This window comes from Salvelinus fontinalis, unplaced genomic scaffold (assembly GCF_029448725.1).
Source record: "Salvelinus fontinalis isolate EN_2023a unplaced genomic scaffold, ASM2944872v1 scaffold_0357, whole genome shotgun sequence".
NCBI lineage: Eukaryota > Metazoa > Chordata > Actinopteri > Salmoniformes > Salmonidae > Salvelinus > Salvelinus fontinalis.
Genome location: NW_026600566.1, coordinates 50,649 through 67,740, shown reverse-complemented (window position 1 = coordinate 67,740; position 17,092 = coordinate 50,649). Strand labels below are relative to the sequence as shown.

Here is a 17,092-nt window from a genome sequence, read left to right as displayed (position 1 = left end):
CAGACAGACAGGATCACTGCCTTGGTCTCTGGAGCTAACTGGAGACAACACAGACAGACAGACAGGATCACTGCCTTGGTCTCTGGAGCTAACTGGAGACAACACAGACAGACAGGATCACTGCCTTGGTCTCTGGAGCTAACTGGAGACAACACAGACAGACAGGATCACTGCCTTGGTCTCTGGAGCCAGCTGGAGACAACACAGACAGACAGGATCACTGCCTTGGTCTCTGGAGCCAGCTAGAGACAACACAGACAGACAGGATCACTGCCTTGGTCTCTGGAGCTAACTAGAGACAACACAGACAGACAGACAGGATCACTGCCTTGGTCTCTGGAGCTAACTGGAGACAACACAGACAGACAGGATCACTGCCTTGGTCTCTGGAGCTAACTGGAGACAACACAGACAGACAGACAGGATCACTGCCTTGGTCTCTGGAGCCAGCTAGAGACAACACAGACAGACAGGATCACTGCCTTGGTCTCTGGAGCCAGCTAGAGACAACACAGACAGACAGGATCACTGCCTTGGTCTCTGGAGCTAACTGGAGACAACACAGACAGACAGGATCACTGCTTTGGTCTCTGGAGCTAACTGGAGACAACACAGACAGACAGGATCACTGCCTTGGTCTCTGGAGCTAACTGGAGACAACACAGACAGACAGGATCACTGCCTTGGTCTCTGGAGCCAGCTGGAGACAACACAGACAGACAGACAGGATCACTGCCTTGGTCTCTGGAGCCAGCTGGAGACAACACAGACAGACAGGATCACTGCCTTGGTCTCTAGAGCTAACTGGAGACAACACAGACAGACAGGATCACTGCCTTGGTCTCTGGAGCTAACTGGAGACAACACAGACAGACAGACAGGATCACTGCCTTGGTCTCTGGAGCTAACTGGAGACAACACAGACAGACAGGATCACTGCCTTGGTCTCTGGAGCTAACTGGAGACAACACAGACAGACAGGATCACTGCCTTGGTCTCTGGAGCTAACTGGAGACAACACAGACAGACAGGATCACTGCCTTGGTCTCTGGAGCTAACTGGAGACAACACAGACAGACAGGATCATTGCCTTGGTCTCTGGAGCCAGCTGGAGACAACACAGACAGACAGGATCACTGCCTTGGTCTCTGGAGCTAACTGGAGACAACACAGACAGACAGGATCACTGCCTTGGTCTCTGGAGCTAACTGGAGACAACACAGACAGACAGACAGGATCACTGCCTTGGTCTCTGGAGCCAGCTGGAGACAACACAGACAGACAGGATCACTGCCTTTGTCTCTGGAGCTAACTGGAGACAACACAGACAGACAGACAGGATCACTGCCTTGGTCTCTGGAGCTAACTGGAGACAACACAGACAGACAGGATCACTGCCTTGGTCTCTGGAGCCAGCTAGAGACAACACAGACAGACAGGATCACTGCCTTGGTCTCTGGAGCTAACTGGAGACAACACAGACAGACAGGATCACTGCCTTGGTCTCTGGAGCCAGCTGGAGACAACACAGACAGACAGGATCACTGCCTTGGTCTCTGGAGCTAACTGGAGACAACACAGACAGACAGACAGGATCACTGCCTTGGTCTCTGGAGCCAGCTGGAGACAACACAGACAGACAGGATCACTGCCTTGGTCTCTGGAGCTAACTGGAGACAATGCAGACAGACAGGATCACTGCCTTGGTCTCTGGAGCCAGCTGGAGACAACGCAGACAGACAGGATCACTGCCTTGGTCTCTGGACACAGCTAGAGACAACACAGACAGACAGGATCACTGCCTTGGTCTCTGGAGATAGCTGGAGACAACACAGACAGACAGGATCACTGCCTTGGTCTCTGGAGCCAGCTGGAGACAACACAGACAGACAGGATCACTGCCTTGGTCTCTGGAGCTAACTGGAGACAACACAGACAGACAGGATCACTGCCTTGGTCTCTGGAGCCAGCTGGAGACAACACAGACACCAACAGGATCACTGCCTTGGCCTCTGGAGCTAGCTGGAGACAACACAGACAGACAGGTTCACTGCCTTGGTCTCTGGAGCTCGCTAGAGACAACACAGACAGACAGGATCACTGCCTTCGTCTCTGGAGCCAGCTGGAGACAACACAGACAGACAGGATCACTGCCTTGGTCTCTAGAGCTAACTGGAGACAACACAGACAAACAGGATCACTGCCTTGGTCTCTGGAGCCAGCTAGAGACAACACAGACAGACAGGATCACTGCCTTGGTCTCTGGAGCCAGCTGGAGACAACACAGACAGACAGGATCACTGCCTTGGTCTCTGGAGCTAACTGGAGGCAACACAGACAGACAGGATCACTGCCTTGGTCTCTGGAGCCAGCTGGAGACAACACAGACAGACAGACAGGATCACTGCCTTGGTCTCTGGAGCTAACTGGAGACAACACAGACAGACAGGATCACTGCCTTGGTCTCTGGAGCCAGCTGGAGACAACACAGACAGACAGGATCACTGCCTTGGTCTCTGGAGCTAACTGGAGACAACACAGACAGACAGGATCACTGCCTTGGTCTCTGGAGCCAGCTGGAGACAACACAGACACCGACAGGATCACTGCCTTGGTCTCTGGAGCTAGCTGGAGACAACACAGACAGACAGGTTCACTGCCTTGGTCTCTGGAGCCAGTTAGAGACAACACAGACAGACAGGATCACTGCCTTGGTCTCTGGAGCCAGCTGGAGACAACACAGACAGACAGGATCACTGCCTTGGTCTCTGGAGCTAACTGGAGACAACACAGACAGACAGGATCACTGCCTTGGTCTCTGGAGCCAGCTGGAGACAACACAGACAGACAGGATCACTGCCTTGGTCTCTGGAGCCAGCTGGAGACAACACAGACAGACAGGATCACTCCCTTTGTCTCTGGAGATAGCTGGAGACAACACAGACAGACAGACAGGATCACTGCCTTGGTCTCTGGAGCTAGCTGGAGACAACACAGACAGACAGGATCACTGCCTTGGTCTCTGGAGCTAGCTAGAGACAACACAGACAGACAGGATCACTGCCTTGGTCTCTGGAGCTAACTGGAGACAACACAGACAGACAGGATCGCTGCCTTGGTCTCTGGAGCCATCTGGAGACAACACAGACAGACAGGATCACTGCCTTGGTTTCTGGAGCTAACTGGAGACACACAGACAGACAGGATCACGGCCTTGGTCTCTGGAGCCAGCTGGAGACAACACAGACAGACAGGATCACTGCCTTGGTCTCTGGAGCCAGCTGGAGACAACACAGACAGACAGGATCACTGCCTTGGTCTCTGGAGCTAACTGGAGACAACACAGACAGACAGGATCACTGCCTTGGTCTCTGGAGCTAACTGGAGACACACAGACAGACAGGATCACGGCCTTGGTCTCTGGAGCTAACTGGAGACACACAGACAGACAGGATCACGGCCTTGGTCTCTGGAGCTAACTGGAGACAACACAGACAGACAGGATCACTGCCTTGGTCTCTGGAGCCAGCTGGAGACAACACAGACAGACAGACAGACAGACAGACAGACAGACAGACAGACAGGTGTGTTACCAGACAGACAGGTGTGTTAACAGACAGACAGATGGCTGGGTGTTACCAGACAGACAGACAGACAGGTGTGTTACCAGACAGACAGATGGCTGGGTGTTACCAGACAGACAGGTGTGTTACCAGACAGACAGGTGTGTTACCAGACAGACAGGTGTGTTACCAGACAGACAGACAGACAGGTGTGTTACCAGACAGACAGGTGTGCTACCAGACAGACAGGTGTGTTAACAGACAGACAGGTGTGTTAACAGACAGACAGGTGTGTTACCAGACAGACAGGTGTGCTACCAGACAGACAGGTGTGTTACCAGACAGACAGGTGTGCTACCAGACAGACAGGTGTGTTACCAGACAGACAGACAGACAGGTGTGTTACCAGACAGACAGGTGTGTTACCAGACAGACAGGTGTGTTACCAGACAGACAGGTGTGCTACCAGACAGACAGGTGTGTTACCAGACAGACAGACAGACAGGTGTGTTACCAGACAGACAGGTGTGTTACCAGACAGACAGACAGACAGGTGTGTTACCAGACAGACAGGTGTGTTTCCAGACAGACAGACCGACAGGTGTGAAACCAGACAGACAGGTGTGTTACCAGACAGACAGACAGACAGGTGTGTTACCAGACAGACAGGTGTGCTACCAGACAGACAGGTGTGTTAACAGACAGACAGGTGTGTTAACAGACAGACAGGTGTGTTACCAGACAGACAGGTGTGCTACCAGACAGACAGGTGTGTTACCAGACAGACAGGTGTGCTACCAGACAGACAGGTGTGTTACCAGACAGACAGACAGACAGGTGTGTTACCAGACAGACAGGTGTGTTACCAGACAGACAGGTGTGTTACCAGACAGACAGGTGTGCTACCAGACAGACAGGTGTGTTACCAGACAGACAGACAGACAGGTGTGTTACCAGACAGACAGGTGTGTTACCAGACAGACAGACAGACAGGTGTGTTACCAGACAGACAGGTGTGTTTCCAGACAGACAGACCGACAGGTGTGAAACCAGACAGACAGGTGTGTTACCAGACAGACAGACAGACAGGTGTGTTACCAGACAGACAGGTGTGCTACCAGACAGACAAACAGACAGGTGTGTTACCAGACAGACAGGTGTGTTACCAGACAGACAGGTGTGCTACCAGACAGACAGGTGTGTTACCAGACAGACAGGTGTGTTACCAGACAGACAGGTGTGTTACCAGACAGACAGGTGTGTTACCAGACAGACAGGTGTGTTACCAGACAGACAGGTGTGTTACCAGACAGGTGTGTTACCAGACAGACAGGTGTGTTACCAGACAGACAGGTGTGTTACCAGACAGACAGGTGTGTTACCAGACAGGTAGGTGTGTTACCAGACAGGTGTGTTACCAGACAGACAGGTGTGTTACCAGACAGACAGGTGTGTTACCAGACAGACAGGTGTGTTACCAGACAGACAGGTGTGTTACCTTGGTATTTTCGTCGACGGCCTTCTTCATGTTGTTGAGCAGGTGGTTGTTGGCTCCGCCCTCCTTCTCGTTGCCGTAGACGATGTGGTCCAGGTCAGGGAAGTTCCTGTTCAGGTCCACCCCCTGGGCGTTACTACGACCAACGAACCAATCCTTCAGCTCCCCCGACTGACACACAGAGGGAAGAGAGATGTTACCTAGTCTGTCCATAAGACCAAACCCATGAACCAGTCTGTGTGTTGTGTATTACCTGGGAGGCAGCCTTCTCAAAGCCATCAGGGTTCATGGAGGGCATCAGGTGGATACGTGTGGTGTGGATCAGATCGATGATCGACTCGTTGCCCTGTGATGACACAACAACATATTAACTCTGTGATCGACTAGTTGTCCTGTTATAACAAAACAACATATTAACTCTGTGATCGACTCGTTGCCCTGTGATAACACAACAACATATTAACACTGTGATCGACTAGTTGCCCTGCTATAACACATCAACATATTAAATCTAACACATCAACATATTAACTCTGTGATCGACTAGTTGCCCTGTGATAACACAACATTTACTAACTCTGTGATAGACTAGTTGCCCTGTGATAACACAACATTTACTAACTCTGTGATTGACTAGTTGCCCTGTGATAACACAACATTTACTAACTCTGTGATAGACTAGTTGCCCTGTTACAACACAACAACATATTAACTCAGTGATCGTTTAGTTGCCCTGTTACAACACAACAACATATTAACTCTGTGATCGTTTAGTTGCCCTGTTACAACATAACAACATATGAACTCTGAAATCGACTAGTTGTCCTGTTACAACACAACAACATATTAACTCTGTGATCGTTTAGTTGCCCTGCTATAACACAACAACATGTTACATCTGTGATCGTTTAGTTGCCCTGTTACAACACAACAACATATTAACTCTGTGATCGTTTAGTTGCCCTGTGATAACACATCAACATATTAACTCTGTGATCGACTCGTTGCCCTGTGATAACACATCAACATATTAACTCTGTGATTGTTTAGTTGCCCTGTGATTACACATCAACATATTAACTCTGTGATCGACTCGTTGCCCTGTGATAACACATCAACATATTAACTCTGTGATCGTTTAGATGCCCTGTTACAACACAACAACATATTAACTCTGTGATTGTTTAGTTGCCCTGTGATAACACATCAACATATTAACTCTGTGATCGACTCGTTGCCCTGTGATAACACATCAACATATTAACTCTGTGATCGTTTAATTGCCCTGTTACAACACAACAACATATTAACTCTGTGATCGACTCGTTGCCCTGTGATAACACATCAACATATTAACTCTGTGATCGTTTAGTTGCCCTGTTACAACACAACAACATATTAACTCTGTGATCGACTCGTTGCCCTGTGATAACACAACAACATATTAACTCTGTGATCGACTCGTTGCCCTGTGATAACACATCAACATATTAACTCTGTGATCGACTCGTTGCCCTGTGATAACACATCAACATATTAACTCTGTGATCGTTTAGTTGCCCTGTTACAACACAACAACATATTAACTCTGTGATCGACTCGTTGCCCTGTGATAACACATCAACATATTAACTCTGTGATCGTTTAGTTGCCCTGCTAAAACACATCAACATGTTACCTTTTCCTTGTCAGTTGCCATATCAAGAACATCATAATGATAATTAAAGTTATATCGTCATTATTAAATGTTGTTTTAGCCAATCAGCATCGAAGGATCCAAACTAAAGGTTATATTACCTGTTGGTACTGGTTACAGAGGTACTGGGCCAGGTAACATTACCTGTTGGTACTGGTTACAGAGGTACTGGGCCAGGTAACATTACCTGTTGGTACTGGTTACAGAGGTACTGGGCCAGGTAACATTACCTGTTGGTACTGGTTACAGAGGTACTGGGCCAGGTAACATTACCTGTTGGTACTGGTTACAGAGGTACTGGGCCAGGTAACATTACCTGTTGGTACTGGTTACAGAGGTACTGGGCCAGGTAACATTACCTGTTGGTACTGGTTACAGAGGTACTGGGCCAGGTAGACGATGAGTTCCCGTCCGACCGCCTCGTTGCCGTGCATGTTTCCGATGTACTTAAACTCTGGCTCACCTGGGGAAAGAGACACACAGGTCAGGTCAACACACAGGTCAGGTGAACATACAGGTCAGGTCAGGTCAGGTCAACATACAGGTCAGGTCAACATACAGGTCAGGTGAACATACAGGTCAGGTCAGGTCAGGTCAACATACAGGTCAGGTCAACATACAGGTCAGGTGAACATACAGGTCAGGTCAGGTCAGGTCAACATACAGGTCAGGTCAACATACAGGTCAGGTCAACACACAGGTCAGGTCAACATACAGGTCAGGTCAACATACAGGTCAGGTGAACATACAGGTCAGGTCAGGTCAGGTCAACATACAGGTCAGGTCAACATACAGGTCAGGTCAACATACAGGTCAGGTCAGGTCAGGTCAACATACAGGTCAGGTCAACATACAGGTCAGGTCAACATACAGGTCAGGTCAACACACAGGTCAGGTCAACACACAGGTCAGGTCAGGTCAGGTCAACATACAGGTCAGGTCAACATACAGGTCAGGTCAACATACAGGTCCAGTCAACACACAGGTCAGGTCAACACACAGGTCAGGTCAACACACAGGTCAGGTCAACATACAGGTCAGGTCAACATACAGGTCAGGTCAACACACAGGTCAGGTTAACATACAGGTCAGGTCAACATACAGGTCAGGTCAACATACAGGTCAGGTCAACACACAGGTCAGGTCAACATACAGGTCAGGTCAACACACAGGTCAGGTCAACATACAGGTCAGGTCAACACACAGGTCAGGTCAACATACAGGTCAGGTCAACACACAGGTCAGGTCAACACACAGGTCAGGTCAACATACAGGTCAGGTCAACACACAGGTCAGGTCAACACACAGGTCAGGTCAACATACAGGTCAGGTCAACATACAGGTCAGGTCAACATACAGGTCAGGTCAACATACAGGTCAGGTCAACACACAGGTCAGGTCAACATACAGGTCAGGTCAACATACAGGTCAGGTCAACACACAGGTCAGGTCAACATACAGGTCAGGTCAACACACAGGTCCGGTCAACACACAGGTCAGGTCAACACACAGGTCAGGTCAACATACAGGTCAGGTCAACATACAGGTCAGGTCAACATACAGGTCAGGTCAACATACAGGTCAGGTCAACATACAGGTCAGGTCAACACACAGGTCAGGTCAACATACAGGTCAGGTCAACATACAGGTCAGGTCAACACACAGGTCAGGTCAACACACAGGTCAGGTCAACACACAGGTCAGGTCAACATACAGGTCAGGTCAACACACAGGTCAGGTCAGGTCAGGTCAGGTCAACATACAGGTCAGGTCAGGTCAACATACAGGTCAGGTCAGGTCAGGTCAACATACAGGTCAGGTCAGGTCAGGTCAACATACAGGTCAGGTCAGGTCAGGTCAGGTCAACATACAGGTCAGGTCAGGTCAGGTCAGGTCAGGTCAACATACAGGTCAGGTCAGGTCAGGTCAACATACAGGTCAGGTCAACACAGGTCAACACAGGTCAGGTCAGGTCAGGTCAGGTCAACACACAGGTCAGGTCTGCCCTAGAGAGGACCTACCCATGTTCCCTACAGAGGACCTACCCATGTTCAGTCCTACAGAGGACCTACCCATGTTCCCTACAGAGGACCTACCCATGTTCAGTCCTACAGAGGACCTACCCATGTTCAGTCCTACAGAGGACCTACCCACGTTCAGTCCTAGAGAGAACCTACCCACGTTCAGTCCTACAGAGGACCTACCCACGTTCAGTCCTACAGAGGACCTACCCACGTTCAGTCCTACAGAGGACCTACCCATGTTCAGTCCTACAGAGGACCTACCCATGTTCAGTCCTACAGAGGACCTACCCATGTTCAGTCCTACAGAGCACCTACCCATGTTCAGTCCTACAGAGGACCTACCCATGTTCCCTACAGAGGACCTACCCATGTTCCCTACAGAGGACCTACCCATGTTCAGTCCTAGAGAGGACCTACCCATGTTCAGTCCTAGAGAGGACCTACCCATGTTCCCTACAGAGGACCTACCCATGTTCAGTCCTACAGAGGACCTACCCATGTTCCCTACAGAGGACCTACCCATGTTCAGTCCTACAGAGGACCTACCCATGTTCAGTCCTACAGAGGACCTACCCACGTTCAGTCCTAGAGAGAACCTACCCACGTTCAGTCCTACAGAGGACCTACCCACGTTCAGTCCTACAGAGGACCTACCCACGTTCAGTCCTACAGAGGACCTACCCATGTTCAGTCCTACAGAGGACCTACCCATGTTCAGTCCTACAGAGGACCTACCCATGTTCAGTCCTACAGAGGACCTACCCATGTTCCCTACAGAGGACCTACCCATGTTCCCTACAGAGGACCTACCCATGTTCAGTCCTACAGAGGACCTACCCATGTTCCCTACAGAGGACCTACCCATGTTCCCTACAGAGGACCTACCCATGTTCAGTCCTAGAGAGGACCTACCCATGTTCAGTCCTACAGAGGACCTACCCACGTTCAGTCCTAGAGAGGACCTACCCATGTTCCCTACATAGGACCTACCCATGTTCAGTCCTAGAGAGGACCTACCCATGTTCAGTCCTAGAGAGGACCTACCCATGTTCAGTCCTACAGAGGACCTACCCACGTTCCCTACAGAGGACCTACCCATGTTCAGTCCTACAGAGGACCTACCCATGTTCCCTACAGAGGACCTACCCATGTTCCCTACAGAGGACCTACCCATGTTCAGTCCTAGAGAGGACCTACCCATGTTCAGTCCTAGAGAGGACCTACCCATGTTCAGTCCTACAGAGGACCTACCCATGTTCCCTACAGAGGACCTACCCATGTTCCCTACAGAGGACCTACCCATGTTCAGTCCTAGAGAGGACCTACCCATGTTCCCTACAGAGGACCTACCCATGTTCCCTACAGAGTACCTACCCATGTTCAGTCCTACAGAGGACCTACCCATGTTCAGTCCTACAGAGCACCTACCCATGTTCAGTCCTACAGAGGACCTACCCATGTTCCCTACAGAGGACCTACCCATGTTCCCTACAGAGGACCTACCCATGTTCCCTATAGAGGACCTACCCATGTTCCCTACAGAGGACCTACCCATGTTCAGTCCTACAGAGGACCTACCCATGTTCAGTCCTACAGAGGACCTACCCATGTTCAGTCCTACAGAGGACCTACCCACGTTCAGTCCTACAGAGGACCTACCCATGTTCAGTCCTACAGAGGACCTACCCATGTTCAGTCCTACAGAGGACCTACCCATGTTCAGTCCTACAGAGGACCTACCCATGTTCAGTCCTACAGAGGACCTACCCATGTTCAGTCCTACAGAGGACCTACCCATGTTCCCTACAGAGGACCTACCCATGTTCAGTCCTACAGAGGACCTACCCATGTTCAGTCCTACAGAGGACCTACCCATGTTCAGTCCTAGAGAGGACCTACCCATGTTCAGTCCTACAGAGGACCTACCCATGTTCAGTCCTAGAGAGGACCTACCCATGTTCCCTACAGAGGACCTACCCATGTTCAGTCCTACAGAGGACCTACCCATGTTCAGTCCTACAGAGGACCTACCCATGTTCAGTCCTACAGAGGACCTACCCACGTTCCCTACAGAGGACCTACCCATGTTCCCTACAGAGGACCTACCCATGTTCCCTACAGAGGACCTACCCATGTTCCCTACAGAGGACCTACCCATGTTCAGTCCTACAGAGGACCTACCCATGTTCAGTCCTACAGAGGACCTACCCATGTTCCCTACAGAGGACCTACCCATGTTCCCTACAGAGGACCTACCCATGTTCAGTCCTAGAGAGGACCTACCCATGTTCAGTCCTACAGAGGACCTACCCATGTTCAGTCCTACAGAGGCCCTACCCATGTTCAGTCCTACAGGGGGCCTACCCATGTTCAGTCCTACAGAGGACCTACCCATGTTCAGTCCTACAGAGCACCTACCCTTGTTCCCTACAGAGGACCTACCCATGTTCCCTACAGAGGACCTACCCATGTTCAGTCCTACAGAGGACCTACCCATGTTCAGTCCTACAGAGGACCTACCAATGTTCAGTCCTACAGAGGACCTACCCATGTTCACTCCTAGACCTGTACGTCACACTACACTTGCCACTGTTACCACGGAGACGGTGCCAAATACAAATTAAGGGACAACCACGGTGAATGACTCATGTTTTTTTTGACCAGCCATTATATCTCACTAGCTGCTCTCCTCATCTGCACACACGAGAGAGAGAGAGAGAGAGAGAGAGAGAGAGAGAGAGAGAGAGACAGAGACAGAGACAGAGACAGAGAGAGAGAGAGAGAGAGAGAGAGAGAGAGAGAGAGAGAGAGAGACAGAGACAGAGACAGAGACAGAGACAGAGACAGAGAGAGAGAGAGAGAGAGAGAGAGAGAGAGAGAGAGAGAGAGAGACAGAGAGAGAGACAGAGAGAGAGAGAGAGACAGAGAGAGAGAGAGGGTGTGTGAAGGGGGAGAGGACAGATGTGCGTTTCCTCAGATGTATAATTGATGATCTCTGGCTGCAGCATCACATCTCTCTCTCTGATACCAGAACATTTACACACCACTCTCTGGTACTTCAGTCCCTATAGTTGGTCCTGTTCGTGATGTGGCTAAATGCAGTAGGATTGTTTACTTCCTGTCAACTGATTACCCCCCACCCCCCCACCCCCCCACCACACACAGAGAGACTATCCTGACAGATGGCCGACCAGGAGGGAGGCAGCTCACAGCACTAAGCCGATCTGTCGTCAGGGCAACCACAGCTATTTCAGATTCACCTTAAAGACCCGTCAGCTCTCAGACAGAACAGATCGATCAAACACAGAACATGGAATTACAGAAATATCACCTCTCAGACAGAACAGATCGATCACAGAACATGGAATTACAGAAATAGACAGAAGATGAAAACATGAAAATACATTGAGGGAATAGAAACATTCTCCACTTTCCTCTCTCTTCCTCTCTCTCTCTCTTTCTATTTCTCTCTCTCTCCCTCTCTCTCTCTCCCTCTCTCTCTCTCTCTGTCTCTCTCTTTCTATTTCTCTCTCTCTCCCTCTCTCTCTCTCTCCGTCTCTCTCTTTCTATTTCTCTCTCTTTCTATCTAACTCTCTTCCCCTCCCCCTTTCTCTCCTTCTCTCTCTGTCTATCTCTCTCTCTTCCCCTCCCTTTCTCTCCCTCTCTCTCTTTCTATCTCTCTCTCTTCCCCTCCCATTTTCTCTCCCCCTCTCTATCTCTTTCTCTTTCCCTCTCCTTTCTTTCTCTCTCCCTCCATTCCCTGTCTCTCTCTCCCCCTCCATTCCCTGTCTCTCTCTCCCCCTCCATTCCCTGTCTCTCTCTCCCCCTCCATTCCCCGTCTCTCTCTCTCTCCATCTCTCTGGTGTTTCTACAGTGTTGTGCATTGGAGGGTGGGAGGCTGGTTGCCCCCGGGGGCGGGAGCTGAGCTGCATGCATGTACAGGATGGAAACTCATCTGGAACCAATTACAGGACTATTACAGGACTATTACAGGACTATTACAGGACTATTACAGGACTATTACAGGACTATTACAGTGGTCTCCCGGGTGGCGCAGTGGTCTAGGGCGCTAGCTGCGCCACCAGAGTCTCTGGGTTCGCGCCCAGGCAGGGCTTGGTTCGCGCCCAGGCTCTGTCGCAGCCGGCCGCAACCGGGAGGTCCGTGGGGCGACGCACAATTGGCATAGCGTCGTCGGGTTAGGGAGGGTTTGGCCGGTAGGGATATCCTTGTCTCAGTATGTAAAATGTATGCACTCTACTGTAAGTCGCTCTGGATAAGAGCGTCTGCTAAATGACTAAAATGTAAAAATGTAAAAATGTATCACTATTACAGGACTATTACAGGACTATTACAGGACTATTACAGGACTATTACAGGACTATTACAGGACTATTACAGGACTATTACTATTACAGGACTATTACAGGACTATTACTATTACAGGACTATTACAGGACTATTACTATTACAGGACTATTACAGGACTATTACAGGACTATTACTATTACAGGACAATTACAGGACTATTACAGGACTATTACAGGACTATCACTATTACAGGACTATTACAGGACTATTACAGGACTATCACTATTACAGGACTATTACAGGACTATCACTATTACAGGACTATTACAGGACTATCACTATTACAGGACTATTACAGGACTATTACAGGACTATCACTATTACAGGACTATTATAGGACTATTACAGGACTAGTACAGGACTATTACAGGACTATTACAGGACTATTACAGGACTATTACAGGACTATTACTATTACAGGACTATCACTATTACAGAACTATTACAGGACTATTACTATTACAGGACAATTACAGGACTATCACTATTACAGGACTATTACAGGACTATTACTATTACAGGACTATCACTATTACAGGACTATTACAGGACTATTACTATTACAGGACTATTACAGGACTATTACAGGACTATTACAGGACTATTACTATTACAGGACTATTACAGGACTATTACAGGACTATTACAGGACTATTACAGGACTATTACAGGACTATTACAGGACTATTACTATTACAGGACTATTACAGGACTATTACTATTACAGGACTATTACAGGACTATTACTATTACAGGACTATTACAGGACTATTACAGGACTATTACTATTACAGGACTATTACAGGACTATTACAGGACTATTACAGGACTATTACAGGACTATTACAGGACTATTACTATTACAGGACTATCACTATTACAGGACTATTACAGGACTATTACTATTACAGGACTATTACAGGACTATTACTATTACAGGACTATTACAGGACTATTACAGGACTATTACAGGACTATTACAGGACTATTACTATTACAGGACTATTACAGGACTATTACAGGACTATTACAGGACTATTACAGGACTATTACTATTACAGGACTATCACTATTACAGGACTATTACAGGACTATTACTATTACAGGACTATTACTATTACAGGACTATTACAGGACTATTACAGGACTATTACTATTACAGGACTATTACTATTACAGGACTATTACAGGACTATTACAGGACTATTACAGGACTATTACAGGACTATTACAGGACTATTACTATTACAGGACTATTACTATTACAGGACTATTACAGGACTATTACAGGACTATTACAGGACTATCACTATTACAGGACTATTACAGGACTAGTACAGGACTATTACTATTACAGGACTATTACTATTACAGGACTATTACAGGACTATTACTATTACAGGACTATTACAGGACTATTACAGGACTATTACAGGACTATTACTATTACAGGACTATTACTATTACAGGACTATTACAGGACTATTACAGGACTATTACTATTACAGGACTATTACTATTACAGGACTATTACTATTACAGGACTATTACTATTACAGGACTATTACTATTACAGGACTATTACAGGACTATTACAGGACTATTACTATTACAGGACTATTACTATTACAGGACTATTACTATTACAGGACTATTACTATTACAGGACTATTACAGGACTATTACAGGACTATTACAGGACTATTACAGGACTATTACTATTACAGGACTATTACAGGACAATTACAGGACAGTTACAGGACTATTACAGGACTGTTACAGGACTATTACAGGACTATTATAGGACTATAAAAGGACTATTACAGGACTGTTACAGTACTATTACAGGACTATGACAGGACAATTACAGGACTGTTACAGGACTGTTACAGGACTATTACAGGACCATTACAGGACCATTACAGGACTATTACAGGACAATTACAGGACTGTTACAGGACTATAAAAGGACAATTACAGGACTGTTACAGAACTCTAAAAGGATAATTACAGGACTATAAAGGACTATAAAGGACAATTACAGGACTGTTACAGGACTATTACAGGACTATTACAGGACTATTACAGGACTATTACAGGACTATTACAGGACTATTACAGGACTGTTACAGGATTATTACAGGACTATTACAGGACTATCACTATTACAGGACTATAAAAGGACTATTACAGGACTATTACAGGACTATTACAGGACTATTACAGGACTATTACAGGACTATCACTATTACAGGACTATTATAGGACTATTACAGGACTATTACAGGACTGTTACAGGACTGTTACAGGACTATTACAGGACTATAACAGGACTTTTACAGGACTATTATATTACAGGACTATTACAGGACTATAAAAGGACTATTACAGGACTATTACAGGACTATTACAGGACTATTACAGGACTATTACAGGACTATTACAGGACTATAACAGGACTTTTACAGGACAATTATAGTACAGGACTATTACAGGACTATTACAGGACTTTTACAGGAATATTACAGGACAATTACAGGACTATTACAGGACTATTACAGGAATATTACAGAACTATTACAGGACTATCACTAGTGCAGGACTATTACAGGACTATTACAGGAATATTACAGGACTATTACAGGAATATTACAGGACTATTACAGGAATATTACAGGACTGCCTTTGTGGGCAGAACTGAAAAAGTGTGTGCGAGCAAACCTACAAACCTACAAACCTGACTCAGTCAGGAGGAATGGGCCAATCCTGCCTCTCCCATCTCCTCATTGGTTTATAGAAGCAGGTACCCACGAGCCATCTCCTCATTGGTTATACCCACGTGGGTGATTGAAAGACGAACTGTGTTGCCGGTCGGTGTAGTAATACTATGAAAGTGTAGATGCCAATCCCCATACAAGTTCAAAGATGAAAAAGCCTGGAAGGAGGAGAGATGACTAGAAACGATTCGGTTGACCGTTTTATTTGTGGATTAATTGTCAGAGTAGAGGACCTTGTGCATTTCAGGTAAAATAACAACTCAATGTTTATATCCCAGGACAAATTAGCTAGCAACAGCAAGCTAGCTAAACAGGACAAATTAGCTAGCAACAGCAAGCTAGCTAAACAGGACAAATTAGCTAGCAACAGCAAGCTAGCTAAATGGGACAAATTAGCTAGCAACAGCAAGCTAGCTGAATAGGACAAATTAGCTAGCAACAGCAAGCTAGCTAAATAGGACAAATTAGCTAGCAACAGCAAGCTAGCTAAACAGGACAAATTAGCTAGCAACAGCAAGCTAGCTAAACAGGACAAATTAGCTAGCAACAGCAAGCTAGCTAAATAGGACAAATTAGCTAGCAACAGCAAGCTAGCTGAATAGGACAAATTAGCTAGCAACAGCATGCTAGCTAAATAGGACAAATTAGCTAGCAACAGCAAGCTAACTAGCTAAATAGGACAAATTAGCTAGCAACAGCAAGCTAACTAGCTAAATTACCATACATGTTTAATGCTTTTCGACCTGTCCCCAAATTAATGTCATTGGTTCAGAGTTTGTTTTGATATTTTAACCTGCGTGTCGTGATCGCGTTTGGTGTAAGGGGACAAAATACATTTATGCACGATGGGGCACGATGGGGCACAGCCGGTTTGGGTTCCGTGTCAGTTGACTGTGCCTTTAAACAGCTTGGAAAATTCCAGAAAATTATGTTGTGGATTTAGAAGCTTCTGATAGGCTAATTGACACCATTTGAGTCAATTGGAGGTGTACCTGTAGATTTATTTCATGGCCTACTTTCAAACTCAGCGCCTCTTTGCTTGACAATATGGGAAAATCAAAAGATATCAGCCAAGACCTCAGAAAACAATTGTAGACCTCCACAAGTCTGGTTCATCCTTAGGAGCAATTTCCAAATGCCTGAATGTACCACGTTCATCTGTACAAACA

General features: G+C 47.1%; 2 protein-coding genes across 10 annotated transcripts in view; both read right to left on the bottom strand.

Moving 5' to 3' along the window:
• Positions 1-17,092, bottom strand: part of LOC129845745 (carboxypeptidase E) — a 53,408-nt gene that overhangs the window by 33,251 nt on the left and 3,065 nt on the right. The window contains exons 2-4 of the mRNA XM_055913643.1: positions 7,114-7,217; positions 5,312-5,404; positions 5,062-5,229 (exon numbers count right to left, since the gene is read on the bottom strand). Coding sequence (XP_055769618.1) covers positions 5,062-5,229; positions 5,312-5,404; positions 7,114-7,217 — 365 coding nt within the window. The remainder of the gene's footprint in view (positions 1-5,061; positions 5,230-5,311; positions 5,405-7,113; positions 7,218-17,092) is intronic.
• Positions 7,260-11,918, bottom strand: LOC129845744 (uncharacterized). 9 transcript variants are annotated; one of them, XM_055913641.1, is made up of 2 exons: positions 9,561-11,918; positions 7,260-9,320 (listed from the first exon to the last, which is right to left on the bottom strand). In XM_055913641.1, the coding sequence occupies exons 1-2, from the start codon at positions 11,327-11,329 to the stop codon at positions 8,750-8,752; spliced, it is 2,340 nt and encodes a 779-aa protein (XP_055769616.1). In that variant the 5' UTR covers positions 11,330-11,918; the 3' UTR covers positions 7,260-8,749. The 9 variants fall into 9 exon arrangements, with proteins under 9 accessions (XP_055769616.1, XP_055769613.1, XP_055769609.1 ...); XM_055913638.1 differs by having other exon boundaries at positions 7,260-10,124; positions 10,203-11,918; XM_055913634.1 differs by having other exon boundaries at positions 7,260-10,277; positions 10,326-11,918.